This window comes from Cebus imitator, unplaced genomic scaffold (assembly GCF_001604975.1).
Source record: "Cebus imitator isolate Cc_AM_T3 unplaced genomic scaffold, Cebus_imitator-1.0 Scaffold17, whole genome shotgun sequence".
Lineage (NCBI taxonomy): Eukaryota > Metazoa > Chordata > Mammalia > Primates > Cebidae > Cebus > Cebus imitator.
Window position 1 is genome coordinate 11,471,121 of NW_016107332.1, and position 19,240 is coordinate 11,490,360.

The 19,240-nt window shown below is 34.7% G+C and overlaps 1 protein-coding gene and 1 long non-coding RNA gene across 4 annotated transcripts in view; one reads left to right on the top strand and one right to left on the bottom strand.

Annotated features, from left to right (window-relative positions):
• LOC108290744 overlaps positions 1–19,240 on the bottom strand; it is a 319,814-nt gene that overhangs the window by 245,293 nt on the left and 55,281 nt on the right. The gene's annotated exons all lie outside the window — the stretch shown is intronic.
• LOC108290741 (bifunctional heparan sulfate N-deacetylase/N-sulfotransferase 3) overlaps positions 1–19,240 on the top strand; it is a 200,711-nt gene that overhangs the window by 63,360 nt on the left and 118,111 nt on the right. For all 3 annotated transcript variants that reach the window (XM_017510653.2, XM_017510642.2, XM_017510664.2), the window contains exons 3-4: positions 1,592–1,679; positions 10,111–10,265. In XM_017510653.2, coding sequence (XP_017366142.1) covers positions 1,592–1,679; positions 10,111–10,265 — 243 coding nt within the window. The remainder of the gene's footprint in view (positions 1–1,591; positions 1,680–10,110; positions 10,266–19,240) is intronic.

Genomic DNA, 19,240 nt, shown 5'->3' on the forward strand with positions numbered 1-19,240 from the left:
CAGGATACATATACATACACACACAAAATGTGTGTGTATTATAACTGTCAGTAGTATACATATACACACACTTATATATGTATACTAAATACTTTACACCTAGGCACATCCTTGCCCACACCAGGGTCCAGCATCTGACCTAGAAGTCCCATTTGTAACTTCATCATGCCCAGCTGGCTGGATCCCCCCTCTCCCACCTAACCCATGCCCCACCTTGTAAGGACCTAACTTGTCCCTGATGACATTGATGTCAGTTAATCCTTTTGCTCCCATAGTTAGGTGTAGAGATCCACCAATAGGCCTGTCTTCTATTTTTGAGTGTCATTAGAATGCACACATTACATGGTTCAGTTGTGCACACCAAAAATCTTGGTCATGTTAAGAGAGTAGTGATACAAAAAGAATTAGATAGCTAAATTTCAAAACCTTACATTGGCTAGATAAGTTTAAATTTGAATCCAGAAATTCTCTTCCTCTGCTTTTACAATCAGGAAGAATATCTTGCATTCAGATAAAGCATATAATCATGCAGTATTCAATGAATAAAAAACTGTATATCTGCTTATGCTCCAAAAAAGTTGGGACCATGAACATGATGAGGCAGACTTTCCAGATGTCAGAATCATGATTAAGAAAATAAGATTTAGTTGTGGGCCCAACTGTACTAAGGAAAGGCAGAAGATAAGGTGTGGTAGCGTAAAAGGAGCACCTAATTTGGATCTATATCCTTAAGCTAGGATCTACCACTAATTTTATCTATGAAAGATCATTTATAAATCTAACAGCACTACTTTCTGCCTAGTTGAAGTGAGCACTCAACTATTTTGTGTGTGTATATGTGTAAAATGTATGTGTGTGTGAATGAGAGACGGAGACAGAGAGGGAGACAGAGGAAGAATATAAGAATCAGAATTTAAGTAAGACTGAGAAAGAAAAAAGAAGAAAGAAAAGTACATTAAATACTCAGCATGGTAAATATTTTATAAGATACAACAATTAAAACTCTAATTCAAAATAGCTTCACTTATTAGAAGTGGGATATTTTGTCTGTTTTTTTAATGAAAGGGCAAATTAGAGATCTACTTTATCATGATATCTCCTTTTGAATAACAATCATTATCTTTTGGGAATCTCAGATTTGGATTTTAAATACCAAAGATTTGCTGAGAAATAGTCTGTTTCTTTCAACATATGTTATTGCATAGCTTCATTTAAAACGAGTGCCCTTCTTTTGACAATTGGTGATCCATGTGCCTGAAGGGTAAACTGGATATATTTTATATATTTAGATATTTAGATACTAGTTCCTTTGATACATGCAGAATAAACTTCTCTTTTCATTTAACTTCCTTTTTCCAACTGACACTTTTCGCTGATTTATTGCAAGCTAAAGGATAAAAAAAGTATGTGTTTCATGTAATTTTGAAAGTATCTCTCTGCTTTTAAAGTGATAACGAAACTATTTTCCCTCATTTAATTCTCACATATATAATGAACTGGTTTTATCCTCTGAATGCAAAAAGGAGATATCTTTTGAAAACTTTTTAATGCCATTCTTTACCTGATGTATTTTTTAAATTATGTATTTCAGGCCCTGCTTGATACTCAGAATCTTCTGCGTGCACAAATCACAAATTTTACATTCAACCTGGGATTTTCAGGGAAATTTTATCATACAGGTAAGAAAAAAGGATTAACTGTTCTCATTAAGATCTCTCTGAACTCTACTTAAAATTGCACACTCTGCTCACACCTTCCTACATTCCCTATGTCCCTCCTCAACTTTTTATAATTCAATTCCATTTAACATGCTATTTTTTTAATTTTTGTAAAATGTTAATGGTTTAAAAGTTTATGGCACTATCTGATGGCTTTTCATTTTTATTGAATTATAATTTACATATATAAAAGTACATAAATAGTAAATGTGATGTTCAGTGAATTTTCAAAGTGTACACAGCTGTGTAAACAGCAGGCAGATCAAGAAAGAGAACACTTCCAAAATCTCCACTTCTTGAGCCCCTCACAGTAACTAGCTTCTCTCAAAGAACAGTAGTATCCTGACTTCTAATATCATGAATTAATTTTGCTTGACTTTGAGAGATATGTAAAAGGAATCATAAAGATTCATCTGTATCCAGCTCATTTTGTACAACATTATTTTTGGTTCATAGATGTTATTGTCTATAGGTTACAATTCTTTCCTTTTCCTTGCTGTATGGTATTCCATTGTTTGAACATAGAAAATTTACTTATCTAGTCCATTCAACTGTAGATGGTTGGGTGTTTCCAGACTTTGGGTTTTACTGAATAGTCCTGTTATGAACATTTTTATACCTGTCATTCAGATGACTTGAATATTCTTTTCTGTTAATCATCAACTATTAATGGAATTGCTAGTTATGTGGCACACTTATAATTAGCTTTAGTATTTTTCAAAATGGTTGTACCCGTTTATGTTCCCAATAGTATGAGTGTTCCTTTTGCTCTTTATGCTTGTTAATATTTTATATTGTTTGTCTCTTTAATTTTAGCTTTTCTGGTGAACATGTAGAAATATCATATTAGGGTTTTAATGTATATTTCTCTGAGGAGCAGTAAATGATAATTGTTCATATGTTGACTGGCTATTTGGATATCCTCTCTTGAGAAGTATCTGGATTTTCTGCTTTTACTTAATCATTTGTAGAAATTCTTTCCTTGAACTTCTTTTACAGTTCCACATGCTGCAAGTACTTTCTCCTGCTGTTTGGCTGTCTTTTCATTTTCCTTATGGTGTTTTTAATGAACAAAAATACTTAGTGTTGTTCAATTTATCATTTTTTAAATGATCAGCCTTTTCTATCTTATTTAAGAAATCTTTGCCTACCACAGATCATGACATTTTTTCTTTTTGAGACAGGGTCTTGCTCTGTTGCCCAGGGTAGAGTGCAGTGGTGCAAACACAACTCACTGCAGCCTCAACCTCTTGGGTTCAAACAATCCTCCCACTTCAGCGTTCTGTGTAGCTGGAACTACAGGCCCATGCCACCATGCCTGGACGATGTTTTTGTAGAGAAGGGGTCTCACTGTGTTGCCCAAGCTGCTCAATTTATAAATTTGTGATACATCTGGAATTGATTTTGGTATATATATCAGATAGGGGTCAGTATAGTTTCTTTTTTTCATAAAAATATCTAATTGGTCAGTCAGACATGGTGACATGTGCCTGGTAGTCCCAGCTACTTGGGAGACTGAGATGGGAGGATCATTTGAGCTCTGAAGGTCTAGGCTGCAATTAACTATGATCATGCCACTGCACTTCAGTCTGAGCAACAGAGCAAAACTCTGTCTCTTTAAAAAAATCTAATTAGCACTCTGTGTTAAAAACACCATCCTTCCCAACTGCTTCATAGTGTCTTATTATCATAAATTTTATGGCCATATAACTGTGGACTCTGATTCCGGATTCCTCTATTAAATGTGAAAAGAGATCACTCTAAATATTGAGAATAATTAAAAAGTTTTTTCACAAACATAATTAAAATGAGTAAAGATATTTTGACTTGCCTCAGGTTAGTCTAACACAATTTCATGATTGAAAGAATTAATCTGTATTTTTAGAAGTTAAAAAAAAAAACAGATTACATTTATTGGTATACTCATAAAATGGAATACTCTGCAGTCATTAAAAAGAGATAATTTTAAACGTAAACCATACAGAAAGACCTCTCAAGAAACTGAAAAATCAGTGTATAGTACAGTGATTAGAACAGTTATATAAAAATAAAATAGAATGTAAAAGCTATACAAAATCAAGGTATAGTACAGTGATTAGAATATATTCCCATTTGTATAAAAATAAAGGAGGAGGTGAAAGCTATACAACTCCATGTATAGAACTCTTAATTTATAGCTTAGAAAACTCAGTTACTGAGTAGCTAAGTAACTTGACCACAGTCACAGAGCTATTCATACAGGTATGGGATATCTATGAAACAATTCATAATAAACTGATAGGAGGGAATATCCATGAATGTATTAGTCGGTTCTCATGCTGCTAATAAACACATATCTGAGACTGGGTAATTTATAAAGAAAAGAGGTGTAACCCCAGAAGTTTGGGAGGCCAAGGTGGGTGGATCATCTGAGATTGGGAGTTAGAGACCAGCCTGACCAATGTGGAGAAACTCCTGTCTCCACTAAAAATACAAAGTTAGCCTGCTGTGGTGGCACATGCCTGTAATCCAAGCTACTCAAGAGACTGAGGCAGGAGAATCGCTTGAACCCTGGAGGCAGAGGTTGCCATGAGCCAAGATTGTGCCATTGCACTTGAGCCTGGGCAACAAGAGTGAAACTTCATCTCAAAAAAAAAAAAAAGATAAATCTTTTGGGTAATAAACATACTAATTACCTAATTTGATTGTTTCAAAATATATATATGTATCAAAACATCACATTGTAGCCCATAAATATGTACAATTATTTATCAATTAAAAATAAAATTAAGCTTAAACAATATTCCTGAAAAAAAAAAAAAAAGAAAGAAAAGAGGTTTAAAGAACTCACAGTTCTACATGGCTGGGAAGGCCTCACAATCATGGCAGAAGATGAAGGAAGAGCAAAGGGGTGTGTTTCATGGTGGCAGGCAAGAGGGTTTGTGCTAACTCCCATTTATAAAATCATTAAATCTTGTGAGACTTCTTATTCACTATCATGAGAACAGTATGGGGGAAATTGCCCCCATGATTCAGTTATCTCCATGTGACCCACTCTTGACACATTGGGATTATTACAATTCAAGGTGAGATTTGAGTGGGGACACAGAGCCAAACCATATTAGTGAAGAAGAGAATTTGAGAATCAAACAAGAGAGATGAAAGTTACTTTTTACTAAATTTTTTCTGGGCCTTTGCATTTTATGTGTGTCAGATCTAAATGAATAAACATGTAAGTAATTTTTTAAAGTGATATAATATTTAAGCAAGTTTATCAATTTTCTACAATTGCAAATGCTTTTCAAAATTTAAAATTGATAATATGAGCAAGAGTTATTTTGTATGTATTTGATGAGTACCCTTAAGGGTTTAATAAACATATCACGCTAAGAATTTTATCTATATATTACTAACGTCAACATGATTTCCATATGCACATAAACAACATAAGTAGTAATTCCATTTTTAGATAGAAGTAATATTGTATTTCTAAAGTAAATTTCCATTTGTTTCCATGGAAGTTATAGAACCATGAGACTTGACTATAGTGTTTTTCTATTGTACAACTGTGTAATGAATACAATATGTATAATCATACAATTACATGTAACTTTCACCTATCAATTTGAAAATTCTGTGGGTTTTATTTAAGAATACCTTTAACATAAGAAGCTCTGAAGCTTTTATTCCCCTGAATTTCTTAGATCAATATGTAAAATATACTTTTTCTGTGATTGTTTTAAATATTAACACCCGGGAACCTCATGATCATGTTTGACTTTGTTGTATGATTCAGTGAATTGGTTCTTAATGAAACCTCAAAGATGAAAACATAATTAGAGATCTATTTTAAATATTTTGCTTATAGGAAACTTCTGCTATCTTGGCAATAGATATATGAAGTGAGAACTTTATGTGCAGAAGCTCAGTTCATCTTTCTAGCTAAGTTAGACTTGTACCTTTCACAATGGAGAGCCCCAAGAGCTTAAGGAAACAGAAGGCTACCCATAACCTCTTTCTAAATTTCCGGGTTAGGATATCCTAACTTCAGGATGATTATCTTAGATTCTTTGACATCCATTGAATAGAATAAAATTATCATAGGGATAAAAAAATCACCAAGGCAAGATTAAGGTGAAATATGTGATGTGTTTAGCAGGAGAGGGAGATAATAGGAAGAGACATCATAGCAAAACCAGGACAGCCCAGATTTGCTTAATAAATATAAGAAAACGCTCCCGGCAACTCCATTATTTTTTTGCCTATTGCTGAATACTGGGGAATGATTTTGGCCAATTCATGTCATTCCTTTTCATTTCTGCAAGGCTTGTCCTCTTTCTTAACTTGGGCATTTCCAATAGCTCATAATAAGAGTATCCTCTCCCCAAGGCAGAGAAAGTACAACACAGGTGGAAACGGAGGCCAAGGTTTGAAGGGGTCTTGTTATCCGTGTATAATATGAGAGCTTCCACAAAACTGTAGCCAGGGCTAAGACCAGTTAAATCATTTTTTAGAGGGAATAGATACAAAATTTAATACTTGATCTTTCAAAAATGAGAAGGGATAAAATATAATTGAATTACATTGTCTTCCTTTATAAATGAAGAAATTGCTATTCCTTTTTCTATAAAAAATTCTATCCATTTTACTCAATCTTGAAGGGAAAAAGAAAAGTAGCATTGTCATAATCGTAATACTTTATGTCAGAGAAAGCTTTATCTTGTTTATTTTAATTTTTGAAGGGTATGTGCATTTATCTGAGAAATAAAGGGATGAAAAAATTAATAACCATAGTTCTCTTTTGGTGCTTTGTTAAGCATTTCTCATGTTCCTTTTTACTGAATTCTAGAAGTTAAAGAATGTGTTAACTTATTTTCTAGGTAAGAACATAGAAACTTAGAGGGGCCCAAGGTCACATAGCTAACGAAGTGTCAAAAAAAAATTAATCTTAACCCATCCTTGATTAAGGAAGCTGAATAGCAAAAGATTCTCCTTATTTATAGGTTTGTTAGTTTTTTGTATTTCCCCAAATCACTGAGATCCAATGGTACCTGTATATTCTAATTATACTGTAGAATAAATTAACAGTGGGAAGAGCAATGTTATATTGAATGAGTAAGTGCTGGTCTTGTTTCTAGACTCCACGTTTGGCCAGTGAATGATAGCTAAGGGCCCTAAATTTGGAGTTGCTCAATCTGAGTTAGGAGTCAGCATTTGAATTCAAGTTCTGTCTCAAACCTCTCAGTGACATGGAACCAGTTACTTCACCTCTCTAAATATCAATTTCCTTATCTGTAAAATGAGGTTTGCAGTGGCCCTTACCTCAGGAGGTTTGGAGAATTAAATGAAATGATGTTTGTAAAGTACTCAACACAGTGCTTGACACAATGCTGTCTCAATGATGATTTTAAATATAATATCAGAATAGGAAACACTACAGATAAAATAGTATAGAGCCAAGTTATTTATATAAATATAATAAAATAAATTATAGTTTTCAATAACTTTATGTGGTTTCAACATAGTTTTGTGACAAGAAATAGCACTTAACACTGTGGAAAGTAGTTTCGAAATTTCTCAAAGAACTTAGAACTAACATTCAACCCAGCAATCCCGTTACTGGATATATTATATATCCAAAGAAAGCAAATAATTCCACCAAAAAGACACATGTACTCACATATTCACTACAGCACTAGTCTCTGTAGCAAAGATGTGGAATAAACCTAGGTATCCATCAGTGGTGCATTGGACAAAGAAAATCTGATACCTATTCCCCATGGAATACTACACAGCCATAAAAAAAGGAATGAAATCATGTCCTTTGCAGCAACATAGATGCAGCTGGAGGCCATTATCCTAAGTGAATCAATGCAAGAGCAGAAAACCAAATTCCACATGTTCTCATTTATAAGTGAGAACTAAACATTGGGTACTCATGGTCATAGAGATGGCAACAATAGACACTAGGGATGAATGGCAGAGAGAGGAGAAGAGTGAAGGCTGAAAAACTGTTGTTTATTATGCTCACTACTTGAGTGACAAGATATTTCATACCCCACACCTCAGCATCATGAAGTCTGCCCAGGCAACAAACCTGCATGTCCACCCTGAATCTAAAATAAAGATTGAAAATAAAGTAAATAAAATAAATACAATCTGCTTCTTCCCCTACCCCCAAAACAAAGAAAGAAATGGCACTTAAAATTGAGGAATTTGACTTCTCATTCTTCTCTCTTCCTCCAGTTCTGACAAAGGTGGGCAAAGTGGGGAAGAAAAGGGGTGGCAAGAGGCCACAACAGTCCAAGCAAATGTAATTAACCCACAGTTAATTATATTTCAACTGCTTTTTAATCATAATTTTCAAAGTAATAAGCAACAGATACTTGTTCTCAATGTAATTCTAATGTAAAACATTCTCAAAGTAGGATTAAAAGAAAGATGAATGTATAAAGAGAAAAGACATAAAATTATGCCTACTATGAACTGAGACAAATATGTCAGAAGGCAGACATCATCTGTCTAACTCTTGCATGATTCAAATGTATGAATATTTTAGTCACAGATTTCACCATGATATTCAGGAAAGGACGACAAATGCCTGAGCTATCTTTTCAAAGAATCCTGAGATCTGCTGCTCTGTTCTGATAAATTTGAACAGAGGCCAACTAAAAAAAAAATAAAGGAAAGATGACAGGAAAGTTGCAAGAAAAGACAGGAATTATAGGCAACAGGGAATAGAGGTTAAAAGCAGGAGGAGAGGATATTTCTCATCAACTAGGGAATCTTAGCTCACTGACATTGCTGGGTATGTGGAAATCAGGAATGAGTCCATTACTGGGAAACTCCAAGAGACTCAGCCTGCTCTCAGTGTGAGAAAATAAAATGGCAACAAATAACTGACGCTAATAAAGCATCCTGGAGACTACAAAATGTTAAGCAACAGGGAGTATCATGGATAGAAGTATAGATGTTTAAATGCAGGGAAACTAAATGACATCATTCTTATGTCAAGCAAAACATGTGTTTAAGATCACCAGTCACGCCTACAAAATGTTTCTTTACCAAGGTCACCTTATTTATCACCTCAAATTTAGTAGGACCCAAGAACCTGCTATGGTTGGGATCATCAGAATTTCTAAACCCCTGAATCCATCTTCCTATTTTTCTTGCCTTTCTCTCTATAATCCTTCCCTGAGCCATAAGATAACCACTCAGAAGCTCCAAGAATGCTGGTGACTCATTCATTAATCAGGCCAATGAGTTAACATAATCACTTGGTAAGTTTTTGAAGATAATGTCACCTCTGCCACATAGCACATGTGAAAACTACCTCCTTTCATGTAGTATTATGAGGGGAAAAAAACCCAAGGCGACATGCAAGGAAACACAATAAGAACAGAAGTAGGAAATACAGGAGGAAAAGAAAGGGGCATTATAAGTTACCCAATATGTGCTAGAATTATCTAAATACTACCTCCCCCCAAAAAATAAAATAGGTATTGCTGTCCATCTTTTTACAATACAGACATTAAAGAGGTCATGTGACTCAGCCATACAACTCAAATGTGTTGGAACCTACAATAAACTAAAAACTTCTAACTCCAAAGGCTGTACTTGTTCTACCATACAATGGTAACATAAGTGTATGTAAAGAAGAAAAAATACAGAAAATAAAATATTAGATTTAAAGACGTAATCTTTATATGTAGGGGAGAGGAAGATCCTTCATATCCAGTAGAGTACTTAAGCATATGAAAGTGAAACTGAAGACTGTCCTTGTTGAAAGATTGTGCTATTCCACTCACTCCATAGCACTCAATCTTTGTTTCTCCTGTATAAATTATAATAACCATGAAACCTCACAGTATGCCTTTATCTTTAATAAAGGTTTTCAATGCCCACCAAATCATAGGACCTGATTCTTTTGCTGCCAATAGTCTCTGCCAACCCTCCACACCAACTTCTCTTGGGAAATTGAATGAACAAACAATGTTAACAGGAACTGGGTTTAGCTGACTGGTCCAGAGCAGCAGTCCATTCTCTGTCTTTAGCCTGTAGGGCTCTAATAAAACAAATCATATCAGAGCTGCAACTGAAAATATGGGAGGAGATTTTTCTCCACAAGCATGTCCATGATACTAGTCATTACAAAACCATGCAGCCACACTTGAATTTTAGCCACAGCATTGAATCCAATTAGCTCTCATAGTAGTGGGTTCTTCTATGATGTTCCTTCTGTGTGGATAAAAATCACCTCCAATATTTTCAATGGCAGCCTTATATGTGTGTAAAACAGAAAAAATGATGTCTTCTAAATACATATATGAGAATAGATTAGACTGACTGATAGATCATAGATCCATAGATTAGGGTAACTGGAATTAATTGGATAATCTTTTCCCCCCCAAAGGAACTGAAGAGGAAGATGAAGGGGATGACTGTCTTTTGGGGTCTGTGGATGAGTTCTGGTGGTTTCCTCACATGTGGAGCCATATGCAGCCCCACCTCTTCCACAATGAGTCATCTTTGGTGGAGCAGATGATTCTCAACAAAAAATTTGCCTTAGTAAGTAACTCACTTTGACTGTTGCATTGAAGTAGTGTACACCGATTAAAGAAATGAAAAGGTTCTTATATTGTGGCATAGTGACACTTTATTATTATTATAATACTTTAAGTTCCGGGGTACATGTGCAGATCATGTAGGATTGTTACATAGGTATAAACATGCCATGGTGATTTGCTTTATCCACCCCCCTCCATCAGCTTTTCCATATGATCATTTAGAAGATTTTGGTATTGCTGCCTTTCAGTATGTGGCTCTTGAGTTTGTATTGAGTTCTCACCACTATGCTTAATGTTTTGGAGGAACTAATTTAAGAGGAACTTCACAAGATACAAGATGTATCATGACATTATGATCAGAGCTCCTAAAACATGGCTCCTGTCTAGAAGGAGTTTCCTACTGCACTGGGGAGGCAGAAATATGCATGTTAATTCCCCAACAAATGAAATACATTTTCATGAGCTAATGCCAAACCATACAGACACAAAACCCATAGTTCAAAGAAATAAGTATCACTGGGAATGGCCCAAGATGGTTCTTATGGAAATGAGATTTTAGATACATCCTGAAATAATAACAAGTCTTAGGTTCCAGAATGAATTGGAATGAAATGAGGCTGAGGGAAAAGACCAGGCAGGAGAGCATAATGACTGCATGAGGTAATAAAGACTCAATCTAAACAGTTAAAAGCATTGTAAGCATATATATTTTATGGATGGAATATTTCCTTTGCTGAAGCAAGGTGCACTGTTTAATACTGAAGGGTTTATTATTCAGGACAAGGAAATTTATAGTAAAAGTTTAAATTAGCACATTATGAAGAAAAAATGTGCTTGCGATCAGAGAGAGTACTGAGGTACACTTACGTGGAATGGTATTCTACATCAACTGTTAGAGCTAGGAAGTTTTAGTTAGTGCTCACAGTACCTTACTCAAATATACAAGACAGGGTTAGAATTAATACACTATATTTTTTTTCTTGAGGATATACAAGACCAAATACTTTTTGGTGGCATCAGAAGCCCATATTTGTCTTTTAGCTTTAATCTACTCCCCAAAATAAACACAGAGCTTCAGGTGCACTTTTGCCATATATGGATATTTTGTCAAGAAAGCAAGAATAGTGCTCCTCCATGCTGATATTGTGAGCAAATGGGTGTTCAAACAAGAATGGAGGTCATGGATGCAATACTCAAATGGGTAACTGGGTTAGAGGACATTTGAAGTGCCCTTCCAACTAAAAGAATCTGAGACTCCGATCTAAAACTTTTGGGCTTTGGCCTTTGCTATCATCATCTACAGCCAAACACCTATTTTTATGAAGTTTTAACAAATATATCTTATCTACTATCCTTTTTCACAATGTAGACACATTTGACTCACAAACAAATTTTTGACATCAATTTTAATTTTTTGAAGGCTCTATTAGGTTATTACGAAAGGTCAAGTAAATCCTTTAAGCAAACTTGCATTTGATGTTTACAGCCATCAGGAAATGCAGCTTTAGAAGTTGATTGGAAAATTTTTTTGGTTACCAAATATAGACTAATTCAGGTGGTAAACCGAAATTTCAACAGGGGATTCTTATTTGAAAGGTATGAATTCTGAAACAAAGATTAAATGTACCATTAATAATGACCTACAACAAAATTTAAAATATCTACTGTATAGTTTTGAAAATAGAATAACATATCATTATAAAGGTAAAATAATATTCTATTTAAACCTCAAAAAAGTCTTCAGTGGTATATACTCTCATTTGAAGAACTATACCTACATTTTGGAAAATGGTGGTAAATTTTTAATGATAAAATAGTTAATAGGTATTTTTATCATAGAATTCTTTGCCAATATCAGATGATATTTAATGCTTTTATAGACAATACTATTAAAATTAGAACAGTATTCCTGATAACAAAATTTTACTGAAGATTGTACTTGTAATTGCATTATCATCATTCTTTTAAATGGTGTCCTTTTTGCCTCTCTTTTCCAAGTACAGCAGAACCTGTTGATTTACATTAGCTAGAATGTCTATTGTCAATTATAAAACTTTTTAGATTAGTGAGCATGTTAACTTTTCCAATATGGAAATAAAGATTATAGTATCAAAATGTAATTTAAAATGTATTGAAAGACTAGCTGGCTTAAGGAATATATCATGATCTTTTAATTAGTTTCCTTGCCAGCTAGAGAATGAATGAATACTATCTCTTTTATTTCAGTGATACACTTTATAAAAAGGCATATGAGATTTTCATTTTATTGATATTGAACACAATGTATAATTCTAGGCATCCTAATAGAGAATTCCAGTCAGGATGCAAAGAGTCCAGTAAGCTGGTAAACCACTTTAGAGCAATCCAAGCAGCACAGTTTAAGAAAGACACTGGCCATTGTTCAGAGTAAAATGGCCAATATGATGAAGTCTATAATTTACTTCATAAAATGAATAACTGAAGGAAATTCAAGAAGGCAAGAGATAAAAGAGATGGCTAAGGGATGTATTATCACGGCTAATATTCAACTAAGAGTACTGGTATGGCCATGCCAGTTATTACAATATCGAAATGTGATAATACTTTGCCCCTACCCCACTACAACATCAGATCCTTCCCCAAGGTGTTCCAAATCTCCTTATAACTCATGAACTAAAGGCACCTGGCCCAGAAAGAGTCTCCAGCTGTCCAGCTGGCAGCAGTTCTGATTGGTCAGTGGCATGGCATGCTGGTTGGTAGATATTTTGAATATCACTCCAGAAGACAATCAGTCAATCTTAAGATTTGGAAGGGACTAGAATCAGTATATTTATAAGGAAAGGTATGGAAGTCATATAGATTTAATTAAGGAGTTCTTCTACTGTAGGTAAGTCATGTATGGAGAATGGTGCTTGACATCTAGTAGGTACTTAGTGTTTGCTAAATAAAAATAAAAGTAAATATTTTTTCTAGCCCTCAAGATTCTATCATTACTGTATTAAAATGTAGGTTTTATTATTATTATTCAGATATGGTGAGTCCCACAGATCAGGAGATGACTGCCATTGAAAAGATTAGTTATTCACAGTTCCCAATAGAGGGAGTGTGCCATGGATGCAGGGCCACAAAGGGAAGCACCAGGGTTGCTCAGAAGGCAGAGGAAGCAAGGGGAAATGTGGGCAAGAGGCTTTATTGTGGTTTCTGCAGGAAAGGTAAGCAAGACAGGGTAAGCAGGCTCAGTATTCGCTACTTTGAATAATTTCAGTGTGTTCTGGGTGTAAGGGCTGTCTTTAGTCATCTGGTACTTGGCTCTGGGGTGATTAGAAGAGGGAGATAGTTCCTCAACACATGAGAGTCTGATAAAGGAAGCAGTGGGGGGTTAAGAGCTCTGAATTGCTTGATTTACATTTGAGAGTGCTCTCAGGAGGGTGTTTGCTGTGTCTAGGAATTGGCTAGCTCTGGCAACTGCAGTCTCTCCAGGTATCTAGCAAGGCCCCAGATATCAAAGCATCAGAAATACAGAAAATAAAGAGGCATGATGCTTTCCCCTGGTTATGCATTCCATAGGTTTTCAAATCCCCTCATCATCCCAGCTGTCATATTTGTGCAATTTCTAATTTGTCATTCTTCTTTCCAATATATGCCCCAATCTGAACATTATTGTCCACTGATGTGGTGTTATCAAACCAGAAAATAGTAAAATATTTTTTTCTTCATGTGCACTTTACTTCTATTAACATAGCCAAAGATCACACTAAATTTTTACACCATCATATCATACCAGTGTCTGCCAAACCCTCTGTCCATGAGCCATTTATTAAACCTTCAAGTATTTATTTTTATCCAATTGATTTTATAAACTAAATGCTAGCCTTGAAATTACAACATCCTGATAAAGACTAACTCTGTTATTTAACACGCTTTGTATCTTTCCCAGCTTTGTGTAATCCCTGTTTTACAAGCATGACTTTTGTACCTTCAAGTTATCAGTATTGTTGAACATAGTAGGAATACATATCTTTTAGCTGTGTTCCCTTGGTACATTTCTAGCAATTGTTTTACAACTATTTTTTCACCAGAATATTTCAAAATCTGCTTTTCTAAATTGAAATATCATATCTAGTTATTTTTAGAATTACATATTTTAAGTATCTTGAACTCCAAGATAACACTGTCATCTACTCCCAAGTTCTAGCACTGGTACATATGTGGAAGAATCACAGAACATTAGAGCAGGAGCGTTTAGGATGAAGACAAGCAGGGGAAAATTGGATGTAAATAGAAATGCTGGATTACTATTAAATTAACCAAAGAATAGAAAATAAAAGCCAGCTTTAACTAAACTAGTGGAAGTGGGATCATAAAGAAGTGAGATATGAAAAGCATTTCTGACATAGATTCAATACGGTTTTTAATCAGATGGATGATGAGGAAGCAAAAGGGAATAACAGGTCAAAAATAACATCAGCGTTTAAGCCTCCCACTTTTCTATCTGTGTGTGCTTCTTTAAACTTTTTGCATATGTGAACTGCGGCTTTTTCTTTAGAAGTTCTATATTTCACCTACATGAGGATACCCCCCTCCTACCCATATCTACAGTGGTACAAAATGTATTCTCATTTGGATAAAGCATTGAACTTTTGAAAGTGATTTTAATTGGAATTCTTTTCTTTGTAAATTCCTGTCCATATTACCTTCTTTTCTATCCTATGAGAAGACTCCATACTCTCTAACAAGATAGATATTGTAGAAAGAATTCCTCAATTCCTTTCCCTTTTTTCACTAACAGAAATACTAGATTTCATCTTCAGCACATTTATCTGGTAACTGAAAATGATTTCATAAAAAGAAAGATAAATTTAGCACATGTACTGCATGAAAATAGTGCCTTACTGTCCAAATTTATGTGGACACAAAATGAACTAAAAGCCTTTATGAATTCTCCTAGAAACTCTTTCTGGTGGGCTGGAGTTAGATGTGGGTATGAGGGTGAGGCAGGTCTATTTCCAGATCCATGCCTGCTGCTCCCAAATTTTCACTGTTCCTTCCTTTTATGCCTTTCATTTGCTTAAGATGGAGGGGGCACTTGCATTCTGAGAGGTGGTTATAAACATGGCAGAGATGGAAGTGATGGCAGAAGAAGAGGAAGAGTAAATTCCACATGAGTGCTAACCTTGGCTCTGCTTTGGCATTTTCATGTCTCCCACTCTATGTTCCCACTCATTTAACAATTTCTTTCAGTATTTTTTTCTTTTGTACCAGCTCCTGCTCCTTTTCAAAATTTTCCATCCCTACTTCACTTCCAAATTTTTCAGCCCACACCTAGATTATTGCAGCAGCCTCCATACTAGTCTCTCCTATTTTCCACTTTTTTCCTTTAATCTTTGCTCAGATCAGGAAACATGAAACTTGAAATGCTGTGATTCTGTTTCCCCAGCATGAAACAGAACCTTACATTTCAGTGAGAAAGATTCTTGACTCTCCTGAGGAAATGTAGGAAGAGAAATTGTTGAGCTCCAAATATTTACTAGACATTGTGCTTAGTGCTTTCCATACATCCTCAGTTAATTCTCACAACCACCTGTGAGGTTGCTTATTTTCATATTGAAAATGCAGAAAGCAAGGCTTAGAGAGCTTATATAATTTTCCTAAAATCACACAGCCAGTGAAAGCTAGAGAAAGGGTTTTATCTCAGGTCTGTCAAACTCCAAAGCCCATGTAACAACCACAGTTTTTATAATTAACAAATTGCCATGCCATTGATACTGTTATTACTGTTACACAGACCTCATATCAAAATGTTATTACTTCCTTATATTTTTAAACAAATTCAGAATACAAATCTGACTTTTTACAATGTTTTTCTCCTAAAATAGCTGTTTATATGATTTATGTAGTTTCTTGTGTTTGCAATCTCAGTGCTGCAAACATTACTGTCCTGGTGGCTTTTATAAATACCAGAGGGTATACAGCGGTTATAACAAAAATAAATATCTACTTTTTATGTTTTCAGAAATATTAAACTTCACTTAAAATTAGTACTATGTAGCCTTAAAGATTCCTAATCAACGTTGCATATTTTCAGAGAGATTAAATGTGTGTGTACATACTCTTGAGAATTTGAGGCTGTCCTGGATTATTTATAACTGTCTTACCTCAAAGACTCCCATAGGTTCACATAAAATTCATTGCTTCAAAGTCTGAGAAAGCTGAATTAAACCAAACTTTCTAATTCCTCCATTATGAATCCAGATAATTTTCTTTTCAGTTGTTTTGCTACAGCATAAAAAGTTTTCATAAATTCATTTTTTTTTTTTTTTTACATTTCTATAAACCTCATCTTGTGTTTACTTGAATATACCCCAGCAATTCAAAAACACCAACCTGGACTGTGCAAAGTACAAGTGTTTACATCATTCTTTTGAGTATTCTCACAAAAGCACATCTTTCAGTGCTATGTTTACTTATGAGACACTCAACAAAGATATGACAACACTTCAGAAATTCTGGAGGGAACTCCAAGAGAGAAAAACAACATACTCAGTTAAATGAAAATGTACTTGAAATAAATTTTATAATTGTTAGGGAAGACTAGGAGAAAATCTGTCACTCTCCCCCAAATATTTCTTTTCTTAAAGGTTACAAGTGAAAATGAAGATTAAGGCCAAGGATGCTACCTTTTATAATCCTTTTTCAGTATTGATACTATATTTTTCGTTAACTTTTGTTACTGAAATTTCTTACTACATTTGGCTTACAAAATGTCATTCCATTTCTTCAAGTAATTTAGCTGCTAACTTGGGATAATACCTAAAGAGGAACAACATGGTATCAAAAACGGGTTTTTGCTGATGTTATTGCTACAGCTTTATCAAATTTATGGTCAACCAGGGTTATTCCTTCACTCCCACTTTATATGTAATATCTAGTATGTATAAGAGAAGAAATGTATACTGTTTAGTAAAACTTTGTTTTTAGACGTGATTGATAATGACAATGTATCTTATTTGAGGAAAGTCTGCTCTGAAATAAGCATTCTGAGTTGTTTGAGGATGGAAGTGATGGTTAGAGGAGAATAACTTTACCCTTTTGTTTGTTTTGCTTGTGTTTGTTTCCCGCCAAATAACGGATACTTTTAGCTGAATAAAAGAAAATTAAATGGCACTTCACCAATAACTTTGTTTATATACTTCATTCTCGACAACTCTGTGAGATCATTAGTAATAACCTTACTTGGCAAGTGAGGGAATTGAGGCATGGGGACTTTGCATAACCTACCAGTGTCCTCGGACCAATGAAGAAAAGCATTGAGATTGAGCCCAGGACTCAAATCTGTACTCTCTCCATGTTATATGCTACTCCCTATCCCTAGGATTCCTGGTACAAGGATAATTTCATTGTCATGGGTTTGGCTATTTTGAGATATTGAAAGAATAAGACTCTTTTCTCACTATATACTAAATTAAACAACATACATTCATCTCTTTTCCGGAGATGAGTAACTCCAGAGTGATAAGGTGACACATTTCTGTTTTATAAGTTGCTATAATGCCATTCGGTTTTACAAGATCTCATTATTAACACCTTTAACACCCTTATCCAAGGACTTTTGTTACTTTTATTTTATAGCCATATTTTTTTGCTATCTGTGAGATATGTCCTTCCTGGGGTTTGTGGATCCATAGGAATATCACCACCCAGAGAGACTCACCTAAACCTCAAGTTCCAGATTTTTTTTTATGAGGGTTTCATTATGTAGGCGTGTTTGGTTGTATTATTGGCCATGTGATTGAACTCAATCTCTAACTCCCCTCACCTACCCTACCGTCAGGCTGGTATCACCTGGCTCAAAGCTCTAACTCTCTAATTACATAGGACTTCCTGGCATGACTAACCTTCATCCTGAGTCATTTTGCTAGTATACACTCAGATATAGTTTCAGGGGCTCACCATAAATAACAAAGACATTTCTATCACTCAGGAAATTCCAGAGTTAGAAGTTATCTCTCAGGAATCAGGGATAAGGAAGACCAAATTATCTCTTAATACAATAGCTGCCAACAGGGGATGATTTTTGAATTCTTAAAGCAAATTTATTAAAAACAGCATTGTCATCACAGAAATTTTTTCACATTCTAGCCAGCAAACCAAAATTTATATTATAAATCAAAGAGCACCATGTAAGAAAACTAGAAAAATATTTGGTTATCAAATCTATAAATATTAACCAGATTTATGTAACTGTGCCTATCATATTTTAGAAGATTATTACGTCCTTAAGTATGTAGAAATAAAATTGTACATGGGAGTTTAAGATTTGTTCATGGATTAAAAATAGTACTTTCATATTTAGCATCTGAATATAAAATCATTTCTAAAACCACAAAGATTATGTCAAAGAAACACAGAATTATAAACCTGGACTTTAGTAACTACTTGCACAACTTCTTCATTTTAAAATTTTTTAGAAAATGCAAAATCAGATTCCTATGCTAATGTAATTAGTCACTTCAAGATTTTTCATTTCAAACCATACCAGAATTATCATTTATCACAGGAACATAGTCTAATACTTAATAATCTTTGCATGAAGTATCCAACCTAAATTCCCTAACCTAATGATCCTGATTTGCCTTATTTTGTTGTAGGCTAAGAAGACAGTCAGCTTCCTTTGAATAGCAATTTTACATATATTGGGCCACTTTGCCAAGAGCCACGCCATTCCTTACTTTCTCTCAGTGACTGCAGCTACTACAGGACTCCTTCCACAGGTGCCAGAGGTTCCACAGGTTCTTACAAGCTGAATTGTGTGTGTGGCCCTTGAAAATGCTTCACAAATTCAAGGAAATAGTTTCATATATTTATTTTCTTCATATATATGTGTGTGTGTATACACACGCATGTGTATGCCTGCACTCATGCAAGTGCCTTATATCTTTTTTTTTTTTTTTTGAGCGGAGTTTCCCTCTTCTTACCCAGGCTGGAGTGCAATGGCGC